We start from the raw sequence: 24,925 nt of genomic DNA, 5'->3' as shown, positions 1-24,925 counted from the left end.
GCTGTTTGTGAATGTAAACGGTCTGCAAAGTTTCAAAGATCAAAGATAAATTATTGTCTCCCAAAAGAAAGAACAAATTCTGAACTGTCTGAAAGAAGTCATCAGTAATTCCAGTCTAACTTCCTGCTCAAACCTCTGTAGGTTTGTAACAAATTTGCATAATGCCAGCCTATGTTCTTTATTGGCTGCCCATGAACAATGTGTACTTTGACCCGCCCTCAAACACTGTAGTTGTAGCTGAGGCCTAGCTGTTTTCTTTTTTTTTTTTTTTTTTTTTGTCGTCTTTTCATGTTGACGTCAAGAGAACGCTTTTTTTCTGTGCTGAGAATCCATTTTGCATGCACTTCAAAAGGATGAGGACTCGTGCTGGAATTGATATGGAAAAAACACCACTGTTACTGTTCGTATCACTGTGTATACAAGTGCTGAGCCTCCGGAGATAAAATACAGATATGGTAATGGCCGTTTCCGACATGTACTGTAAGTGGTAGACCAGCCAAAACAAACTTTGCCGTCTGACCAATCAGAGCAGAGCAGGCTCTGAGAAAGGAGACACTGTGAGAAAAAAGGTGATGCTGCAATGTATATAATGAGAAAATTAAAGTGTTTTTGACCTTGGATGCATGCAAACCTATTGTAGGAGACCTCCAAAACAAAGTAAAAAATAGCATAATAGGGGTACTTTATTACTTGGAGCATTTCCACAGTTATGGAATATGAGGGAATTTTAAAATTCTGATTTCCACATAGAGGGCATACATGTGACATCACCATTGGCTGTTGTGACTGCATCCACTGAGTGGCAAAAAGACTAAGTGGCAGGCAGCATTGATTTTCAGTGTGAATGACACAAAAAACACACAAAACACATCCAAAACGGGAAAGAGCTTTGATTTGATTTGACAAGAAATCTGAGGTATATTTTTACAGACTGACGAAAGCTACAGAAAAGAGAAGCAATGGGTCGATCGCTACAATTCACAGAAACGTACTGGACTCCAGGCTGGACTCCTTACTGGACTTGATTTAAAGTTGTAATTTTGTGTCAATATGTTGAATTTTGTGTTCAAATCAAACCATATATATATAATAATTGGGTGGGTTTTTTTTTTTATTATCTCTGACAAAAGATATACAAGATTTAGGGCTGGATGATATATATAACATTGATATAAGTGATCACCTGGATTTAGAAATAACTATTTAGTATTTATAAAGCGTTCACAGGCAAATTTGTCGTATGTATTTCCCTGGCATCGAAATCATAAATGTCAGGAAACACAATTCCTATTTGCATGTCAATAACCATGGATTACTGGATCTTTGGTGAGTTGTAAGGAACACTATCAAGTCCAACATTTAGTATAATAGTTTGTTTTATTTGTGTTTTACTCACATTTTCGTGGTTTTCCCTATTAAATCCAGTCATGCAGCAGGCTCTTTTGCTACTTAGTCCGGCTGAGGGGGGCGTGTTCCAGCGGGAAAGGGACATCAATGCATACCCTCTAAATATCATCGCAATGAGTAAAAACTTCAAATTCACAGACATTTTTAATATTTTTATTCCGCTCTAAAATATTGACTAGAAATTAAGAGTCCAGTCTTAGAAATTACATTAAAAATCTAGTTATCACAAACAGATAGAAGTGCCATGTAAATTCATTGGTGAAAAGGTGTGGGAACCCTGTGCTATAATCCTGTGGACATTTGTAAGCATCAGCGGCGGCTAATTGAAAAACAGCTCTCAGTCTTGTTGTGTCCCGTCTGTTTGTGTGTTTGAATGACAAGGGAATATGGGTGGGTGGAAATGACTTAGTGAAGAAGTGTGGGAGTGTGTAAATAATTCCTCTTTGCCTTATTTCCATAGAGGATAATGCAGGTGTTCCATTATTCATGTCTGCCTGGTATTAATGCACACTCTCTGTGTGTGCGTGTACGTTGTATTTGTTTGACTATTATAATTACACACTCACTTTTGCTGTACGAGTGTGCTGTAAGGCCAGATAAGGCACTGTGGTGTTTATGCATTTTTGGAGTGTATTCCAAATGTATTCTGAAGCAATTCATTGTGTTTATAATAATGGCTCTGAATCTTTATTGCATGATTTATCTTCCTTCTCTGTCCGTATCTCTCTTGCGCAAACACATGCAATGTTTTTCTCTCCACTGCCTATCCTTCTTGCTTACACTCTTTGCATAATTTTGTGGGCTTCGGTTCTCCATTTCTTTACCTGTATATATTGTGTAGGGCATATATATGTAATGGGAGATATGTGTCAAACAGTATCTTACTTCACTTTAATATTGGCCAATAGTGGCAGGATTGCTTTGTTATTCAAACAAGGATTAATGTGAAAATATAGAGCAGGATGTGTCTGACAAGCCAAGATGAGGAAGAACTTGTCTTGGAAATATTCATTTTTATAGTATTTGTTTTATTGTTTTGATTCTTACATAATGTGAAGCTGCTTTTGTACTCATGCCAGACATAATCATTTGTTACAGCTAATTTTATCTTTTGGTCTACATCCATGAGGCTCCAGTAAAAAAGCAAAAAATAAATATATATATTTTTTTTAATTAAACAAAAATTAAAATAAATTAAATTAAATAAAAATTAAAAAATATATAATTAAATTAAATTAAATAATTCACTGTTATATAAAAATACACATGAATGTCTATTTCATTAAGTTTTTAGTTGAATTTTCTGCCAAAATACTTATTTTATGATGTATGTACTGTTAATGTTGCCTTGATATAGGATTTTGCTAATACCACCCATTATTAATCTATTTTCCCTGTCAAACAGAACAAGTTTCTCGTAGTTCACTAAGATCAAAGGATTTAGTCAGGGTAATTCCAGTCATGTATCACACGCTGCTTCATTAAAATAGTCAATGATAATTCCTCTTTTCACTTTGTCCCAGGACTTAACTACAAGGGCAGAGAGGACCTGGGGGTTGCCATGGTGATGTTTATTTATGTGTGAGCTTTTTTTTTTTTTTTTTCTTCTCCCCATCTCTGGCCAAAAGCTGGCCAAAAGCAGTAAACATAATGCCAGTCTTTCTCCTCTTGTTTCCACACCAACTGCTTCCCTTGCTGACACTCTCACTCACTCACTCACTCACTCACTCACTCACTCACTCACTCACTCACTCACTCACTCACTCACTCACTCTCACTCAGTCTCACTCACTCAGTCTCACTCACTCTCTGTCTCTCTCTCTCACATCATCACTCTTCAGTGCCCCATCCCCTCCCATAAGACCCCCCTGTGGCAGTCTGTGTGCCTCCTCCCCCCATTTCCTCATCACAGTACCTTCATCAACCCCTATTTACCCTTCACAAAGGCCTGATGGGGAATTCACCATCCTCAAAGGTGGAGGAGGGGTTTACACAGACTCATCTTTTTTTCAGACAGTATGACTGAAATGAGACACTGGGTTTCACGTTTAGTGGACTATTACAGTACCATTCCGTACATTACCAGTATAACCAAACAGACCTCACCCCCCATTTACTACCATTTGGCGGCGACAAGATATCTTCCTTTTGTGTTCAGCAGAACAAAAAAAAAATTGATACAGATTTGGAATTATTTGACGGGGAGTAAATGATGACAGACTTTTAATTTTTGGGTGAACTATCCCTTTAAAACATTAAAAAATAGTCTATGATATTATTAAACAGAAAAAAATATGAAATAACTGCTTACCTATACGTTTCACTGCTGAAGCCGTTGCCATTTTGAGTTTTTCTGGTAGATGCTGCAGCGGTCAGGTGGTAGAAGTCAGAGCAAAAATCAAAGTTTACAAGGTGTAATTAAAAGGATGTAAATGCTTTTTATAAGCCGTAATCTTGTAATTACGGTAATGTTTACAGGTCTTATATAATCTCAAACGAAATTATATTACAACCTAATTCTTTATCTTGTCTGTTGTGATTTCTAACTATAGTTTCTCTCACACAGTGAATGAATGCGGAATTGTGGGTAGATTGGTTGGCTTATTAGTCGTAGCGTTAATAGATGGTAGTGAAGCAGATGGCTTAGGATGTCCCACCACCCACAGGATAAAAGAGACAATGTTGAATGTAACCGAGAGAGACAGACAATGCAAGAAACAGGGATGGTGATGCAGCAAATATAGACTCTGGGCTGCTTGCTATAGCTGTCCTACTTTCTCCATCCCCTTCAGAGCTGAGAGGAGGATGGGATACGACATGGTGTGTGTATATGAGTGTGGCTTTGTTGAATAATTGTACTGCCCCATCAGTTGTCATATTTATCCCCAGTTACTGCTTAAAATCCTTAGATTCCTGTCTGGGTGAAGGTTTTCAACCCAGTTAGGACCATTTTCAATGCCAAAAATAAGATCATTCTCTTTAACGGTGGTGTGTATGTGGTACTAAGCATTGGCAGAGCAACATGCTACCTTGTGCCCCCATTAAAGACTGTGGGACTAAAATAGCTCCGAATCTATCAACTGGAACTCTAAGTTATATGACAGTTTGTTGCAACTGGAAAAGACCTCTGTGTTATCAGTGTAATGCATTGTCTGTGTTCAGGAGGTCATGACTTCTTTCTTCATTAACAAGAAACTTGCATTGGCAGACAAGGTCATAGGACAAGTAGTACAAATGGAATATTTAAATATAGCCAAATTTTAAAGCTGCATCTGAGATTTTCATGTTTGTACTGTGTGTGTTAAGATTGTATTGGGATTATATTTTATTAATGTTTTTAAAGGGCCATATTCTGCACCTATACCTTTTATAAACTTTTGTATCTTTTATACACATAACTTTTCCCCTCTTTGAAGTAGAGCTCCAAGGTTAGTCAAGGGTAGGTTTATCACAGAAAATTGTATGTCTACTCTTTAAACAACTTTATGTTAAAACTGGAACACTATGGCAACAGCTTACTTACCTGTTCGCAACGGCATTTTGCTTGGAGAGAGGGCTTGGGTGGAACTGACAGAAGGGTAGTTTCTTTGAACTCTTCCCCTCCGTTTGGCCTAAAACACTGTATTCATGGACATCTAATTTAAAAATGTTGACACTGAGGTTTTTTCTGATTTTCCGTCAAAGCCTTCTCTCTGTTTTTATGGTTGTTTGCAGCCTTAAGTCGCTGCTTACAATGCACTGGATCCTTCACTGGAAACCAAAAGTAGCTCACTCCCACTATACATTTACTCTTTGAATTCTTGCACTTGGGAACAATACCTGACGATACCATATTACTAAAAGTTTGCTATGAAGTATTTCCTACTAAAGTTTGCTGCCTTTAGTTGCTGCTTACAATGTGCTGGATCCTTCACTGGAAACCAAAAAGGCTAACTCCCGCTATACATTTACTCTTTGAATTCTAGCACTCAGAAACAATACAAGTCGACACCATTATGACTAAAAGTTTGCTAAGAAATTATGCTTGAATTGAAAGACATAATAAAATATATGTTTAAAAAAAGTTTGCTAAGAAGTATTTCCTACTAAAGCAAGGCGGTAATTGACTGGTATCCATAGCAGACTGGTGGGACTGGCCTTGGATGGCAACATGCCCAGTGCATTATGGGTGTTGAAGTTGTCCTACCTATTTGGCAAAAGGGAAGATGACAGCCTTTTTGATGTTTTTTTTTTTTTTTTTTTCTATTTTAAAAGGGTATTTCATATTCCATTTTACTTGCATAATCAGATGCATTTCACAGTGAAACAGGGAAATCAATGAGGAAAAAATGTTGGACAGGGATTGATTTTATCCATTAGGAGTTAATTGGATCATGAAAAAATTTTTCTCATAATTCGTAACCCATTCTGTTTTTCTAAAAATATAAAAAAAGTCAACAGTACAACATGTTGCACATTTAAAAAAAAAAAAAAAAAAGAAAAAAAAGAAAATCAACAACAATCCATAACCCATTTTACTTAATAGCATAATCTGACTTATTTCACAATGAAATAGTGATGAATAAGGAAAAAATGTTGGACTGGGTTTGATTTGTTAACCATTAGGAATTGATTGGATCATTAAAAAATACATGGATAAATTGTACACAGAAAAACATGCATCAGGACATGGAGTTAATTTGAATTTCATGTTGACTTTAAGCATTGTAAACTGAATATGCATTTTTATTTAAATATGGTTGGTCATTTGTTAGAGTACTCATAATTCTGATATCATAGCAGTGACGCTTTCTGAACAACTCAGAGAATTTTGTTTCCATATGTTGACTGATAAGGGAGCTTTGTGTTTTAAATGGCATATTTTCATTTCAAAAGAAGAATACGTTTTCCCCATATGTCTCTTTTAACAAAGAAACTCACGTCTCATGTTTTTCTCCGTTTCAGTCGCTCATCTTCCTGGGCTGTGTAGCAGCAGCTGGGCTCGGTGTGAATCTGCTGTGCCTGGCCATCTACCTGAGCTGCCTGTGCTGCTGTCGGAAGGATGAGGAGGAAGAGGAAAGTAAGAAATCCAACTCCTGCTGTGTCACTTGGGCTGCTGTTGCTGCCGGACTTATCTGCTGGTACGTATCACTCACTGTTCTCGCACTGAGAGGATAAACCTACTCAAGGCAGCATAGTTAAGCACTCAAGAATGTGTGTAAAAAAAAAAAAAAATATATATATATATATATATATATATATATATATATGAGAATGATGTGGTTATATGTTCATCCTGGTTATTTCAAACTTTCTGTCTCTGGTGTGGTTGAGCAGAATTTTAACATGGAAGATTTTATTAAGTAGGTCTTTGTTGTCATCTGTCACACAATTTGAAATGAGTGATGAATCAACATGGCAAATACTAGCAAAATCCCCTTTGGCAAATTAGCTAATAACTTCTGGCTGACATATCTTCATCATTATGTTCCCACCTCCTTTTATTTATTTTTTTTTATTTTCCTTTGTGTCTCTTTCATCCATTGTTCTCTCTTTCTCTTTCTGAATCTCGCTGTCTCTAGCAAACATGCTTATTTGCTCCTGAAATGCAGAGCGCAGATAAAGAGTCTTGTCATTTTAAAGCCCTGTGTCTGGATGAACAAATCAACCAGTGAGTGTATAAGCTGTAGCAAAAAGGAAGTAGATGTCTGAGAACACTAATGGATGAGACAGATTAAAATGATAAATTATGTGGAAAAGGCCTCATTTCAGTGACAAATAATTATAATCAAATTGTCCTTTTCAGTTCATTGTGCCATGAAAACGCACTATAATTTTCTCCAAAGTTCTTCCACATTCCAAAAACATATTAAATATGCAACTTGGTTTTAAAAATTAAGTTAAACTTTTAAACCAAGTTGCATATTTAATAAAAAGTTCACCTGTTGTTGTTGCTGTTGTTGTTGAAAGAAACTTATTTTTAAATAAATTAAATTTATTCAGCAAGGAAAATTAAGTTGATAAAGTGACAGTATAAAGACGTTTATAATTTTACAAAAGATTTTAATTTCAAATAAATGCTATTCTTTTGAACATTTATGCATTAAAGAACCCTGAAAAAATGTATCATGGTTTCCCTAAAAATATTAAGTAGCAAAACTTATTTCAAAATTGATAATAATGTTTCTTGAGCACCAAATCAGCATATTAGAAGGATTTCTAAAGGATCATGTGACACTGAAGACTGTGATGCCATTGCGGGAATAAATTACACTTTAAAATATATTCAAATAAAAAAGTTACTTTAAATTGTAAAAATATTACACAGAATGGCTCTTTTTACTGTTAATTTGATTAAATAAATGCAGCCTTGGTGAGCATAAGAGACTTTGTAACTGAAACTTTTGTAGGTGTAGGGTGTAAAATTAGTACATTTTATAAATAAAACTAAATTACTGAATTAAGGTGCTAAAAACTATTTTGGTCCAAAAAAATGTATGATATGACCCCTTTAAAATTGTGGGAGTGAGAAAGACAGGAGAGGTTGAAATAACTGCTCTATTTTATTGGCTGTAGAAATTTAACAGAACGCCAAAAGAGCCTGTTTCTCTCTCTCGCTCTCTCTCTCACTCTCATTTGCTCTCAGTTTCTTTCTCAGAGGTTTAGCGGTCTCAGCTGTCAAGTTTATTCTCTTGCTCTATAAAAACGATGGTTCACTGGGTCACTTTGGGTAGCGCTGCTCTGCTCGGATGCAGAGAGCAGTCTACATTCCTGTCTAAACACCATACCGCTGACCGGCGATAGAAACACTCCAGTTTTGTTTCAGGCTACATTGTCCATCAGGTCTGAGTTGGAGGAGGGGTTGTGGGAACACTCAGAGTTTGACTAGTATTTAGGACTTTAACAAGGGGTTGAATAGCCTTGGACATACCGAGACGGCCCTTTGACTTCTGCTCAGACACTGTGCAGTTTTCTGCCTCTGTCATCCATTAAGAACGAGTGGCATTTACTTCTGCACAGCTTCGGTTCTTAGTGACCATGGCTGTTAAGCTCCAAAAAGGATGAAAAAAAACAACAACAACAGCATAAAAGAACTGCGAAAGGAGTCAATATGACTTAGCCATATAATAGACATGTTATAATGAACAGAACCTGGAATATAGGTTGGTACTGAAAAACTTCCCCTCTGTTTCAGCTCTTAAATCTCTTTCTCCATCCTGCATTTTTGAACGGGTAAATGAGATTTGCCAAAGGAAAGATTATCAGTGGCACAAAGCTATCTTATGAACTCAGAAGACTTGAAATGTATGGATCACTAATATTATCGAGCTTTTTGATGACATGAACCTCTAAATGTTATAACCTTTTTGCGAGGGAACATCTATATATATTTCATGCATACATATTTCATGTATGAATAAAGAAGAATGGAGCATGATATCATAAAGACATTTTTTCAACATTAAAGGTGCCATCGAATTGAAAATTGAATTTACCTGGCATAGTTGAATAACAAGAGTTCAGTACATGGAAATGACATACAGTGAGTCTCAAACTCCATTGTTTCCTCCTTCTTATGTAAATCTCATTTGTTTAAAAGACCTCCGAAGAACAGGCGAATCTCAACATAACACCGACTGTAACAGTCGGGATCATTAATATGTACGCCCCCAATATTTGCATATGCCAGCCCATGATCGAGGCATTACACAAGGGCAGGACGTCTGGATGTGCACAGCTGAATCATCAGACTAGGTAAGCAAGCAAGGACAACAGCGAAAAATGGCAGATGGAGCAATAATAACTGACATGATCCATGATAACATGATATTTTTAGTGATATTTGTAAATTGTCTTTCTAAATGTTTCGTTAGCATGTTGCTAATGTACTGTTGAATTAAAGTTACCATCGTTTATTACTGTATTCACGGAGACAAGAGCCATCGCTATTTTCATTATTAAACACTTGCAGTCTGTATAATGCATAAACACAACTTCATTCTTTATAAATCTGTCCAACAGTATAGCATTAGCCGTTAGCCACGGAGCACTATCAAACTCATTCAGAATCAAATGTAAACATCCAAATAAACACTATACTTACGCGATTAGACATGCTGCATGACGAACACTTTGTAAAGATCCATTTTGAGGGTTATATTAGCTGTGTGAACTTTGTTGTATGCAATGATAGAGTCGAGAGCTTGGGAGGGGGCGGAAAGTGTGAGCAATTAAAGGGGCCGCAGCCTGAATCGGCACATTTCTAATTATGCCTCAAAATAGGCAGTTAAAAAAATTAATAAAAAAAAAAATCTATGGGGTATTTTGAGCTGCAACTTCAGACACATTCAGGGGACACCTTAGACTTATATTACATCTTGTAAAAAAAATGTTCGATGGCACCTTTAAATAATTGGCTTTTATATCATCGTTGTACTAAAGTCAAAGCAAATTATTCATAGTATTGAAGTAGTGATGTTTTTGTGGCATACATCTGAGTAAAAGATCTGAATGTAAGCTAGTCGAATGTACAAAAGGAGTGCTTTAAAGTAGATGAAATTATTGTAGACAATTGGCATACCAAAGAGAAGTCTGTCGTTACACTGTTACTGTTTGATTTAAAAAAAAATACACATGCAAAAATAAAACATGCATTGATGAATCATTCACCATAAGATTGGTGCCTAAAGTCTTTCCTTTTTATTTTATGGAGCGACAAGGGTGAGTAAGTAATGACAAAAATGTACATTTTTGAATGAACTATGCCTTTAAGAAAGTAACTAGAGTCAGTTATGGTTTCATGTTGTGGTCAGCAAAAAAGGATATCTTTGCAGACAGCCGCATTCACAGTCTTTCAAGGTCTTAACTCCTGAGAGCTTCACTACACAGAGCTTTCTTAAAGGAAATAGTTGTTACTTCGACATGATAATAGCAGAAGGGGAGTTATTTAATCTAACTCAACACTCCAGTCTCCCAACAGGCACTATCCCAGCTGTTACATCATCCCACCACTGCTGGAGAAATGCTGAGCCCTAAAGTGCTCGATTGAATTAGTTTGTGTTGTGTATGAGTGTGTGTATAAATGTGTGTATGTTTATGAGGGCTCCATCTTCTCTCTTAATCCCATGACACTCATCTGTGTTGATATTATTAAGTTAGCATTACGACTAGCGGTATTCTGAAACCTTCTGTGGTGAAACAAAGCCCACTGTTGGGTTAAATGCAGAAGCGTGGTCAGAATTTAACATGAGGAATTTATCCTGGATATCACAGCTAAGGAGAACATCCTCTTAGGTGATGATGCAGAGTTTATTTTGCTTGCTTTGGACTGGGGGTGGGTGACCAAAATCTTATGTCATTGTGTGTAGTGTTGTCAAAATTACTGACTTTGGTACCAGAAATTTTAAAAATGTGACGATACCAGCATTTCCCTCATTTTGATTGCATTTGGAGTAAACCCCTCTGATTGGTCATTGTGTTCACGTGCTCAACAGATATGCCTGTGAATGGCTACAATGATCAAGGCAAAAACATGTTGTAAATAGACATCTTTGATGAGCACTGATACAAACGCTCAGTGAAGAGCTTCAAAGATGTCTATTTATAACATGTTTTTGAAACGTTGATCGTTGTAGCCAGTCACAGACATGTCTGTTGAGTGTGTGAACACAATGACCAATCAGAGGTGCTTATGAATCCACTCAACAGCGCTCAAAATGCTAGGAGGAAACACTGATATCGTCACATTTTTTAAAATTTGACAACAAGAATCAAACTCTTCCAGGCCTCGGCTACTACAGTGTTTGAGGGCGGGTCGAAGTAGACGTTGTTCGCAGGCAGCCAATGAAGTCCATAGGCTGGAATTATGAAAATTTGTTACATTGTTACATATGTAACAGAAAGTGAGACTTAAGTTATTGACTACTTGTTTCAGCAGTTAAGAATTTATTTTTCAGAGACAATAATCATTTGTTGTGCACTTTTTGATCTTTAAAACTTTGTATACATTTTACATCCACAAACAAATTATTACACACTGCATAAAACGTAATATTCAAAAAAGCATAATTGGGGCACTTCGAGGAAAAAAAAAGAAAAAAAAAGTATTGACTCCCAACTTTTAAATGGTAGTGCACACATGAATTAGTCTTGCATACTTTTATAATGTAAAATTGCTTAATTTTATTTACCCGACAAACTCATTGTAAATGTATATTATAAATATTTAAAATATCAACCGCCCTAATTTATTGTAGCCTCATGAAATTGTCTTAGTTAGGTGATGTTATGGATTCTCGAAATTTTCACCATTGTCGCCTTTCTGACATTGTTGGTATCCAATACGTTTATTGTTCTCTGAAGGCTGTCTTGTGGGTTTGTGTTTTCTGTATACAGTCATCTTTGGAAATTTTTCCTTCTATTATTTATGTGTTGCTAAAACTGGCAGGATGTCTCGGCAAGACATTAAACGTTAATGTGGTTTGTAGCAGAAGTGTTTCTGCAGTGTCCAGAAGTAAATTATAGGGTTAGTTGGATGGATGGGTGAACAAGTAGATAAAAGTAGGTGGGCATTTAATATAAAACCTTCAAGTCAGCTATCTACTTAATGACTTTATGGCTCCAAATCAATTTTCTGTCTCAGTGAGAGTCATCAGTGTGACATGATGGAGCTCTTTAGGGGTCCTAGATTGCTCTCGGATAAGATGATAGGTTTCAGAATTCAGAATTATTCACTAATTCCATTTTGGATTTGGTTTGATATCAGATCAATATAAATCTTGTTTGGCCAAAGGTTCTGTTTTTAAATGTCATTAAAGGGGTCTCATACAGTTTCAATGTTTTATTTAAAGGGGTTCATATCATGAGAAATTAAGTTGTCCTTGATCTTTTAAGATATAATTTTATTTTAGATAAATGCAACTTTCAGAACTTTAAACAAAGTTGAAGATGATTATGAAGAAGACAAAACAATCAATAGCAATAACACCACAATTACTAGTGTTTTGTGCATGTAGAATCGACCCTAATCGCAGATGATGTTGTTTATTGTGTTGTGACTACATAATGTGAGATTCTTTGTCTTATTTTCTCCATTTATATTGCTAAATGACAGGAGTTGTGCAACTGCTTTTTTGGTATTTAGATGTTTCTGTAAACTACAGCTTGTGTTGCCATGGTTCCCCTGTACTGCTCCTTTTCAAGAGTCCCTTAGATCACAACATGAAGTGCATTTTTAACCACTTTGATTAAAGAAAAATTAAATAAAGCACTTAATAGTAATGACTATAGCCTTCAGTGTTTATTTTTTATAGTTTTAATAATAAATACATTATTTAATAATACATAATTATATTTTATATTAATTTACTCACCCTCTTGATGTTACAACCCCATATTATTATTATTATTATTATTATTATTATTATTATACAAATTGTATATTTAATAATAATAATAATAATAATAATAATAATATATAATAACAACAATAAATATATAGTTTATATATGTATTGGGGAAGCTAAATTAGGACATGTATTAAAATAAAATTAGATATTTTATATACCATTTATAACATAATATTACATGTATGTATGCATGTATGTAAACACAGAACCCATATATTATATATTTTTTTTTAATAATTATAATAATATGGGGTTGCAATGTCATGAGTTAATTTATAATAAAAAATATAAAACTATTATTTAAAAAAAAAAAAAAAAAAAAAAAAATTCCTATTAATAGAACTGAGTTGATTTGTGCTCCAGTTGTTTTTCTGAAAAGGCAGCCTTTTAACATGCCACAGCTGTCATTGTTTCTGAGCCGCCATATGTTTCATTGTCCACCTGATGATGTGGCCTCCACATATCTCTGAAGCTTTCACTGACAGGTAAAAGAGAGGAGAGAGAAATCTCTTATGCCTGCTCTGCTTCACCTGCATGTGTGTGTACATGGACCCAGTTGTTTTCTGCCACGCGCACACCTGCTCTCTGACATCTGTAACCTATTGTCAGCTTCCTGTTTGGCATGTGTGAGGGCTAATAGTTTAGTTCTGACACCCGCTGTTCAGCATATGGCTGATGCTGATGATTGTAGATCAGCACACTTTACTCTGGAGCACTGTATGAGTTTCATAACACTTGCATTATCTTCATAAATCTTAAAAAAAGTGTTTTTGTATACTATTGAGTCATTTTCAAATAGGTGTCTTTACAGTAACTTTCCTTTTTTTTGTAAGGAACTTTCTTCCACATCAAATTGAAGTGGATCATACTATCCTAAAGTGTGATGTGACTAAATCCATTTCTTGCATTTAAGCGGGTTCTTTGGCAGCCTATTGCTCTTGTGATTTTCATCATACAATACAATACAATACAATACAATACAATACAATACAATACAATACAATACAATACAATACAATACAATACAATACAATACAATACAATACAATACAATACAATACAATACAATACAATACAATACAATACAATACAATACAATACAATACAATACAATACAATACAATACAATACAATACAATACAATACAATACAATACAATACAATACAATACAATACAATACAATAAATCCTCAATATACCTTTATTTCCTTTTATCTCCTAATTTTATTTTTGTAACATTATAAATTTATTCTCAAAACATTACATTATTGTAATAACATTGTCACTTTGTTCTCAGAACATTTTGACTTTATTTTTAAGAAAAATGTATTATTTTACTATGGCATGTTGATACTGTATTTGATCTAATGTAAATATCAACAATTACTGTAGGTCTCATGTAAATGTGTAGTCATTTTTCATGTTAAAGAACTTGAGGAAACAGGAAGTTGTGGCCTACAGTTTGAGGGTGAGTGACCAATATGGTGTTCATCAGTCATGTTCTAATGAATCATGCAGGACCAAGATGGCTTGACAGATGGTTGCAGCTTCAGCAAACAAGCCTTCCCACCCCCTACAAAGTAATGTGGGGCTCTTGTCGTTTTGAAGCCCTGTGGTGGCATGAACAAAGAACCCAGCGACTGAATAAATGAACGCAAATCTATCGTAACAAAACACTGCCCCCTTCAGGAGAGGAGACGTCTGAGGATAAAGATGCTACTCTATTTTACTTTTAAATCCCATACTTTACTCAATAAAGCTTCCTTCTGTTTTTTCTTCATTCAGTTGATAAAAGCACAAGCTCTGTTTTAGCCATTATTTATGTGCCTGCTTTCAGACCTGGTTTTTGAGGCCAGAGTAGAGCTTTTTTTGGCACTGTTTTGACCATTTAAAGGCAAAACGCATCTTAAGGCTCTGTGGTTCTTGTAAAAATTACAGCATTAGTGCTTTGGTTCTATTTTAAGGACTCTTAACTTTATTATTCAAGCTGTTACTCTATATTTAACTGTCCATGTGCTGTGCATGCATGTAGTGGGTGGGTGAATGGTACAATTTACTATACTGCTTTAAAGGAATGCATCTTTTCTGCGATACAATCATTCACAATTTTGGGCTCAATAAGATTTGAATATTCTTATTCTGCAAGGATGCATTCAATTGATAAAAAAAAAAAAAAAAAAAAAAAAAAAAAAAAGACAGTAATGGCATTTATAATGTTAGACAAGATTGTTATAATGCTACATTTCTTTTGAACTATTTATCCGTCAAAGAATCCTGAAGAAGAGAAAAAAAAAATCCACAAAAATGATTCAAATAAGAAATGTTTTTTGAGCAACAAATCAGCATATTGGAATGATTTCTGAAGGGTCATGTGACACTGAAGCCTGGAATAAGGATGCTGAAAATTCAGCCCTGTCACAATATTATTGTTTTTGCTGTATTTTTGATTAAATAATTTCAGCCTGTACAGTTTAAAACATTGTAACGGTATAATATATAATCAAGGGTAAAGGTAATTTTCAGAGTGTGACACAAATTGTAATTTGAGCACAGTCAAAGTCCCTTTTAAGGCAAGTCATTTCACTCGGTGGCCATCTTTTGAAAGGCCTCTCGGGCAGCTATTTCAGTCATGCAAGTACAGCATCTATCTCTTTGTATGGGGAACCATCAAATTCTCCAGAGCTGTTCAGCAAGCTTACGATTAAATTTCGTATTTGAAATCACTAATGAAATCTGACAACAACCATCTCATAAATGTTGTTTCTTATGCTCCTTTAGCATCAGGCTGGATCTGCCTATGTGCATGTGCAGTCCTAAGAGCGTGTCTCAGAACAATTTTGTTTCTAGAGCAATGGGAAATTCTACCGGCAACTGCAGTGATGCGATGACTTTATCAATCAGCAATTGGGTTTTTTCGGAAGGCAGTACTTATTCCACCATATTGCTTGTTGCAGTTTCTCACATTCATAAGTAATATGAGTGCACCATCTTTGCATATCTTTAGAACAATTAGCTTATCATCTGAATTCTTTTTAAATGTATCACTGGCATTTTTTGTGATGTATTTGTAATGTAGATATACAATAAATTGATGCATAACTAACAGAATATAGATCTGAAAAGCATGGATGAGAACGTGATGAACCATGGGGAGCATTTGCCTACAATATGGCATTTTTGTCTGAGATTTTTAAGCATCAAAGCACCTATTTGTTGTGTGGAGTTTTTCAAATGCAGGCTTTTACTCTTCATTGACTGTATGAAGACTACAAGATTTTTCAGTCCGGGCTGTAGTAGCTCTGCAGAGTGGTTTAGATTCAGTTCTTCCCCAGCAACCATCTACAATGTTAATAATTTGGCTAATTCATCTTGCAGAGTGCAGCAAAAGAGCTGTTTCTCTTCTCTGTCTCTTCCAAACAGATTTTGCATTTGAAGTGTTTGGTTAAACACTGAAAGATGAAAGCGCTTTGTCTCATGATGTCTTTTTTTTTTTTTTGAGCAGTGTGTTTTGAATAAATCTGCAAACTAATCCGTGAAAGATTCAAATTCTGGTGTTCTTAGTCTTTCACAGTGACAGTCTTGTGAGTATTGGTATGGAATTGAATCCATTTTACAGCTTATTTTGGCAAGATCGGCATACTTGGATAGTCATGATCATCATGATTGACATGAAGTGACCACCCACAGCTTGTTTTGCTTTTGTCATTCAATTCATTTCTACATTAAAAAAACAAAAAACAAATATTGATTTAATATTACAGAATCTACAGTTCTGCTCTTGGATATATAGTTAACTTGCTACTAAGCACTTTCAACATTTGAGTATCTTCTAACAGTTTGATGCATTAATTCTTCCTCAGAACAGCTCATTGCAACAGGCCGATACCATGTAAAATTACTTTCTTTGCATCCAAATATGCCTACTTCTATACTGTAGTATGCAAAAAACAGTATGTGAGCTGAGTAGTATGTCGGAATTCATAGTAGGCTATTGATATAAAACAATAGTCGAAAAGTTCCCAGTTCCCTAAAACTTATGTGAGATTCTGAGGTGCACATTCATTGGAAACTTTACTATCCCATGGGCCTCAGGAGAGGATTTGTGAATGGAAGAGAAGTGATACGGCATAGGTCACATGACGAAGACAACATGGCGGTTGTAGTATGTCCGAATTTCATTCATACTACACACATTCATACTATATAGAACAACGGTTACAAACTACCTAGTATGTGATTTCGGACGCAGCATTTGTTTCCAAAATCAAGCTAGAGTTTGAATTTAAATTTTTTATTTAATTTTATTTCTGTTTTATTTTCAGTCTGTCCTTTCTCATGTAGTTCAGTTTTAATACATTTTTTAATTTTAAATATCTTTTGTGTTGAAAAACTAAATTTGTTATTTTTTTTTATTTTTTATTTCAATTAAAGTTTTTTGTTTCATTTTGGTTTCTGTTAGCATTAATAACACTGATTTGAAACTGGTCGATTTTAGTCAGTTCTCGCCATTTTTATGAGAAAGCTGGCATCTGTCTCTCTCTCCTTTCTCTCCGATGCAGCTAAATTTTCTCATGCACTTTTTTCAAATCATAGATGGATCAGGAGAATGATGCAGTTTAGCTAGAGGCATCCAGCTAATGAGAACTCACTCTTCCCATAATTTTAATAAAGTCCCCTGTTCCAGGCCGCACACATTCTCCCGCGCTTCGTTTCGGTGTAAGGCGGCACACGGCCTCAGGGCACTGTGCATTCTTTATGTGTTTGTGTTTGTGAGTGTGTCTTTATGACTCTTCACCCACTCCAAAGGCAAGAAGCTTTGGAGGAATCATTACACTTTTACATTTCCCTGTGAGTCCCACACTGTCAGTCTGATCTAAAATCAGTCTCTGTTCACCAGCTAACACAGGACCGAGAACAGATTTTATGACACTGCTCATTATAGGGCAAAACTTCAAATTCAAGTTTAACACAAAGGAGGGTGGGCCAGGGATAAACTTTAAAGGGCACCCTATATTAACAATGCAATGCAGGATATGACTTCACTTTCTATACAGTGTTATTGACCTCATAGGGTCTCTGGGGACTAATGAGCCAAATACCAAGAAAAGAGATGAGCCTGGCCATTTTGATGACATCATTCTTTCTATATGAGGTGCTTCCTGTTCCCAGTGGTGAGAAGATTGTTGGCTTGGTGTGGAGGGAACGGACTCTCACGCTAATATTCTCTGTTTCATGCCAAAGACTCATTAACTTGTTTCTCTGATATTGGAGATGTCCTGCTTGGTCATCCTTTATCTGAAATGGGTCGTATTTGGACCACTGTCTGATTTTGAATAGCTGTTTTTGAGAAATTGGTTTGGAGAAAGGACTATGTTGTTTGCAGTGAAACATCATGAGTATATCTTCACCAGTGCAATATTACTGGATATGTCAGGTCCGTTACTTTTAATATAAAGCCCAAATAGTGGTAGAAGCTGTCTGGGACTTGCTGTTATAATACTAGGATGTTGTGGGTGGGTGGATGGTAGGTGGTTGTTTTCCAGCTCAATTTCTCTGACATTCTATTATCCAGAAATGGCCTCTCCTTCAGTGTAGTTTTTATGAGATTGTTGTCCCCTGTTTTTCAAAAGTCAAACAAGAAAGAAATACATGTTTGAAACAACATGAGGGTGAATAAAAGATAATAGAATTAAAACAAGATGCACAATTCATCTTGATTCACAAGAATCATTTTAGGTTGCTAAAATGGTAAGAAATGAGTTAATGCCAAAGTTAAGTATATAGGGGTTGTTCTGAATCATCTCTTTGGTGGTGATATTGTAGTCTATATTAAACATTTCACCCAAAAATTTCAATTCTGTCATCAATAACTCACCCTCATGTTGGTCCAAACCCATAAGACTTTTGCTCAACTTCAGAACACAAATGAAAATATTTTTAATGAAATCTGAGAGATTTCTGTTCACCCAAAACTAAATCCATATGAATAGAGCAGTTTAATCGAGCAGTTTTGTTCTGAAGAGACCCGGTATATGTGACCCTGGACCACAAAACCAGTCATAAGTCACACAGGTATATTTGGCAATAGCCAACAATGCATTGTTTGGGTCAAAATTATTTTTCTTTTTTTTTCGATTTTTCTTTTATGCCAAAAATCTTTAGGATATTATGTAAAGATCATGTTCAATGAAGATGTTTTGCAAATTTCTTACTGTAAATATATAAAAAATGTATTTTTGTGAGTGGATATGCTTTGCTAAGGACTTGGACAATTTGACAATTTGGACAATTTAAAGGCAATTTTCTCATCATTTTGATTTTTTTTTTTTTTTTTTGCACCCTCATGTTCCATATATTCAAATAGTTGTATCTCGGCCGAATATTGTCCTGTCCTAAAAAATTACTTAAATGGAAAGCTTATTTATTCAGCTTCCAGATGATGTTTAAATGTCAATTTCAAAAAAATTTACCCTTATGACTGGTTTTGTGGTCCAGGGTCACATATATGATGAACATGTAATTCATACTTTTATTCTCATATAAATATTGATCAGCGAACATAAACAGAAGCTCAACCAAACCTGCTTGATGCTCGAGAACAAACCTCATTGGTTCTTGCGTGTCAAACTAGCATGCTTGAGCTTCAGTTTACAAATTTTGAATGCTATATCTATGTTCTCTGATTAATGTTTATATGTGAAATCTAAAATAAACCTGTTCATATAAAGCCATCATGTCTCTTCAGAAGACTCTGATGTACATGCTCAACTCCTGTGGATTTGTGCTACAGTCTATTTATGAATGTTTTGAACCGTCAGAGTTGTGGGTAAATAGACTTTCAATGGAGGGACTGAAATCTCTCAGATTTCATTCAAATATCTTCATTCCGAAGATGAACAAAAGTCTTATGCAGATTAAACGACATGAAGGTGAGCAATTGATGACAGAATTTCATTTTGGGGGGAACTAACCATTTAAAAATGATGGTAGTCTGAATATTAGTGATTGTATTATTGTGCTAAACGCTCTTGCTCTCATAGTGCTTGTGTGTTGCTCTCACAGGGAGAAGGCACCATCTTTTTGTCATTTCCTCAACCCTTATGTTATTTGTGTCTGGGGAACATCAGCCTCTGGCTCAGTACGGCTCCTGCTGAATATTAAAGACCTGCATGTGGTACGCGTGCACCACCCATCCTACCACAGCGCATTTATTTTCCAGTCATTTAACTTTACATCCATATAGAGGCTTTTCGGTCCAAAATGATGTTTATCTAAGCTCAGGAACCGTTTTCTGACATGGCTTACTCAGTGGCTGGCCTGTCCCAGTTGATGACTTGAACAAATAACGATTAAAAATCGTTTTCGATAAGTGAAATAAAGCTGAAATAAAGTTGTTAGATGAAAAATTTAAATGAAAATTGACAATGTTGCAAAAAAAGGTAACACTTTCAGATGCCCAGAAAGCTACTAAAGACATATTTAAAACAGTTCATGTGACTACAGTGGTTCAACCTTAATGTTATGAAGCAACGAGAATACTTTTTGTGCACCAAAAAAACCCGACTTTATTCAACAATATCTAGTGATGGGCATTTTCAAAACACTGCTTCTATTCTAGTCGCTTCATAACATTAAGGTTGAACCACTGTAGTCAAATGAACTGTATTAAATGTGTCTTTAGTAGCTTTCTGGGAATCTGAAAGTGTTAATTATCTTGCTGGCAATGGAGGTCAAACTGAACCATCGGATTTTATCAAAAATATCTTAATTTGTGTTCTGAAGATGAACGATGGTCTTATGTGTGTGGAATGACATGAGGGTGAGTAATTAATGACAGGAGTTTCATTTTTGAGTGAATTGACCCTTTAATTCAAGTGTAGACCAAGTGCATGAAGCACAATATAGGAGCAGCTCGTGCTTCACTTTTCTGTGTTTTCAGCTGTGATTTTTGGGTTAAAACATGGTAAAATGTGCACACTTATTGGAAGCTAAAAGCATGGTAAAACCAGTCAAAATATTTAATAAAAATCATGAGTGTAAAACTTTGTGAATGACAAATCTGAATGGGGTTCCAGATCTGTGGAAATCCCTCTGCAGATTTCTCCATGTGCATATTCCGTGAGGGCCTGATGATTACAACTAATTGTAACTTTTCACCTTGTGACTTTTCAGTGTTGCCGTGGGAGTTGGTTTCTATGGAAACAGTGAAACCAATGATGGGGTGTACCAGCTGACCTATTCCCTCTATAATGCCAATCACACGCTGGCAGGAGTGGACAGTTTGGTAAGTACAAATATAGCAGCGCTGACTATAAATAACACATTCAGACTGTTTTTTTAGTCAATTTTAGTCTTGACAAATTTCAGCTGAAATGTCCCATTAGTTTTGCTGACTTCTCCTAACTGAATTTACTCCTAAAAGTTCTAACATTATCTCCTTTTCCCTCCCTGCAAATAGTTCTGCACTTTCCATTCTCAGCCAGATGATCCCTATATTCTCAAATTTCTGTAAAATCTTTTTATTTCCTGCCAATCGGAGCTGCTAAAATTTCATGGGTTCCCCACTGAGTGCATGATTGATTTTTCTGACATCTCTTTGCAATAGCAAGGACACTATTAAAGATATATGCAGTTACATGCCACCGCAAGTCTCTCTGGAAAAATGTTGCTCCCGTGAATGACGAGGGGTATATCTGTGTGTGTTAGAAAACGCAGACTCACTCTAGTGTGTTCCTGTGATATGGAGTGGTTGAAGAAAATACCTCAAATTGGTTTTTACAGCCTTTTATGTTTGTGCCATTATTAAGGCCTCTTTTTCCTTTCGTCATTGTCCCTTTCAAGGCCCTGAAGGCTGGAGCATGAATAAAACCTAATTCATGCATCTTCAGCCAGACCTATTTATATCCGTCTCCGTTTTCTGATTCAAATGCATAGAGCTGACAGTGACACTAAGACGCTTTAATCCTGCTTCACGCACCAATTTTATGCACTCGGTCGGGCCTTTCATGCCTCTGGTTGTGAGTTTTAGCTATTTCATTGCCTGGTGGACTGAAAGACTGCAAAAGCAATGATTAGTTCACCTATTTCCCACTTTAAAGGTGAAGTGTGTAATTTCAGCAGCAAAGATAATGACCGTTTCAAAGGGGTTTCCTGAACATTTCCCCTTTCAGCCATTGATCAGGTGTGAAAATCAGGCTTATCCCATCCATCCGTCCATTCATCCGTCGTTCTGTTGGTCTGTCTGTTGTTCTGTCCATCCATCCATCTGTCCATTCGTCTGTCTGTCGTTCTATCCACCTGTCTGTCTGTCTGAAGTCCTGTCCGTCTGCCTGTATATGTCCATTCATCTATCTGTTTATCTTTCTGTGTGTTTATTGGTCTGTCGTTCCATCTATCAGGACATTTTGAAAGTCACACATGTTAGTAAATACTGTGGGTTTGAGGTCCATTGGACATTAGCCCAGCTCAAGTGGTGATGTTATCAACCATAACCATATATTTATTTCCAAGTGTGTAGCTGATGCACTCATTTCCATATAGAACTTAAAAAAAAAATTATAGATTTGAGTTCAAACATCTCTCAAGCTATAGATAATCCACACCTGTTCAGCTCACTTACACCTCTTGTATGAGCCTTCAGGGAAGTGTTTATGTTGTGGCTCTGAACCGAGCAGAGACTGAAGGCACTCTGAGCATCTGCCTGCTTGCACCATTGAGAAGTTGAGGATTAACTCCCCATCTGCACTAATGGAGATTAATGCATCTGTTTCTGCCTCACTCTGAATTATGAGGCACACACTTGTCTGAGGTCAACTCGATCCTCTCAACACCCGGTCTGAGTCATCACAAGCCAAAAGGCAAAACTGACCTAGGAACTGCACTTTCGGGGGAAAAATCAACCATAATTTCCGTTAGCATTCTGCCTCAGAGAGATAAGAGTGCTGCACTGTGAAAAAAATGTGTTCAGAAGGGTTGAGATGTTTTAGATCTTCAAGTCATGAGTCAACTTTGATGGCTTCAAGAATCATCAATACATTTATCTAAGCCTGCCAACCCACCATTCTTGGATTGCTCCTTTAGAGACCAATGGCACAAAGTGTCTGTCTGAAACCCTGCATGCAATGCACATAATTAGCCATGAACCTTGCTACAAAGGCTTTGATGAAGTCACTTGTAAAACCTTCGACTTCCTGATTGAGGCTATTCAATGGTTCTGCCTGCCTGAAAACAATGATTTAATTTGGCATCCATTGCACGCAGATGCTCGGCCACACACACATGCACAGACACGCACTCTTTTTGTGCAGCCATTTCAAAGGAGTCACAAGAAGTAACAGACTTTTTCAGGAGTGTTGAGTGGTGCCTGCTTGGTTTTAGAGTTTATTGGTTCTGGGCCATAAGGTCTCTTGTTCACCTCCTCTCAACACCCCTTCTGTGCTTGCAAATGAACTGTGTGGTTTCCTGTGAGGATCTGTTTTGTGTGCGCAGAGGCACCTAAGGATTAACAAGGACATAAATTACATGGTTTGAGTTACAGAAGAGGAGAACCATAATGATTTAGATACATTTAGGAGAAAATTGTCTCGTGTTTTATGTTGTATACACTTTATAAAATGCAATTATAATTAAAATGAATATTTATTTGTTTTACTGTACTATACTTTAAATAATCTGTAATATAAAGATTTTAAAACAGAAAGATACAATATGTCAATTTTTCGCTGCTAGAGATCACCTATTCAAAACAAAGGCATAGCTTGATGGTGCCGAGTTTGAGTGCGGATTCTTGTGAAATGTGGATTTCACCTGCAGTAAGCTAGTTCTCGATTTTAGAATATCACATTAAATGCTGGATGGCTTGTGGTGATAAATGTATGATGGAGAAATTGCTGTATTACCACTTCACAAAATAGTGTTTTTCTCTGAGGCATGGTAAAAGCATGTTACTCTCGGAAAATCAAGAGAAGTAGATTTAAACAATAAGACTAAACATGCTGAGCTATATAACTGTAATTCATTTTCTGTCTATAAATGTAAGAAAACAGTTGTTCCCTTGTATATTAAAACATGTAATATATTAAAGCGTTTTTAGTGTTTCCATGGTTGAAAATAAGGCGGATATGACGCCATTGACAGGCGACTCCTCACATGTCTCGTTCCTTGGTTCAAATCATGATTTTTCTCACAATTTACAAATAATTGGAAACTTTTGGGATATTGGAAGTACTCAACTGAACAAAATATATAACACTGGCATAGTGGTTTTTGGATATTTTACTGCAAAAATCTTACATATTGTAGCTTTAAAGATAAATTTTTATTTATTTAATTATATTTATTAATTTATTATAATTAATTATATTAATTATATTATTTTTTTTTTTTACATTTATTTTATTTATAATATTGAAAATTTATGGAGCCCCTAAAGGGACATGGTGATGGAAAAAAATATGAGATGGGAGGAAACATTATATGTCAATGCAACATCAACCCTTTTGCAGATTTTTTTGCGTTCCCCTGTGAAACTTTGCATTCGATCGCAAACCTTTTGAGTTTCTCGGGGGAACGCAAGAGAACACAGAAGCATTGAAAAAATATTTTACTCCCATCTCATATTTTTTACACCACCATGTCCCTTTAGGGGCTCCGTAAATTTTCAATATTACTGTTTTAGATATTTTCATATTTTATTCTTCTAAAATCAGTGTCAATAAACAGCATGGTCATTGTGACAACCATGCCCCATAAAAGGTCAACGTGTTAAATTAACTGTATTTTTGTAATACTGTCCGATAATTTTGTAGTAAATACAGGAAAATAAAATAATATTTTAACATTTTTTAATGAGGGCGGCTATAATATAACAGAATGTTATCCCAGAGCTCTGTTGTTCCATAAATAACTTTGTTTTCTGCACGGTGTGACATGATGTAGAGCACTGGGTCATTTTGTACCGTCCTCTCAGCTTGTGAAGGTCACTTTTTTTTTTAACACTTTGAATAGAATGCTGGGATTTTCTGAACTCATGCCAGCTGCTTAACCATACTTATGTTTTCCTCAAGTGTAACTTTATCCAGAGTTTAAATTTTGAGAGAAAAGTAGTCAGTGAAATGTTTGACAGCATAGAT

The 24,925-nt window shown here is 35.8% G+C and overlaps 1 protein-coding gene across 4 annotated transcripts in view; it reads left to right on the top strand.

The window, feature by feature from the left end:
• Window positions 1-24,925, top strand: part of ttyh2 (tweety family member 2) — a 66,680-nt gene that overhangs the window by 15,045 nt on the left and 26,710 nt on the right. For all 4 annotated transcript variants that reach the window (XM_067369368.1, XM_067369369.1, XM_067369370.1 and 1 more), the window contains exons 2-3: window positions 6,352-6,527; window positions 20,967-21,078. In XM_067369368.1, the coding sequence (XP_067225469.1) occupies window positions 6,352-6,527; window positions 20,967-21,078 (288 nt within the window). The remainder of the gene's footprint in view (window positions 1-6,351; window positions 6,528-20,966; window positions 21,079-24,925) is intronic.

This window comes from Chanodichthys erythropterus, chromosome 19, assembly GCF_024489055.1.
Source record: "Chanodichthys erythropterus isolate Z2021 chromosome 19, ASM2448905v1, whole genome shotgun sequence".
NCBI lineage: Eukaryota > Metazoa > Chordata > Actinopteri > Cypriniformes > Xenocyprididae > Chanodichthys > Chanodichthys erythropterus.
The sequence above is the reverse complement of the archived record's forward strand: the minus strand, read 5'-3'. Positions and strand labels throughout refer to the sequence as shown.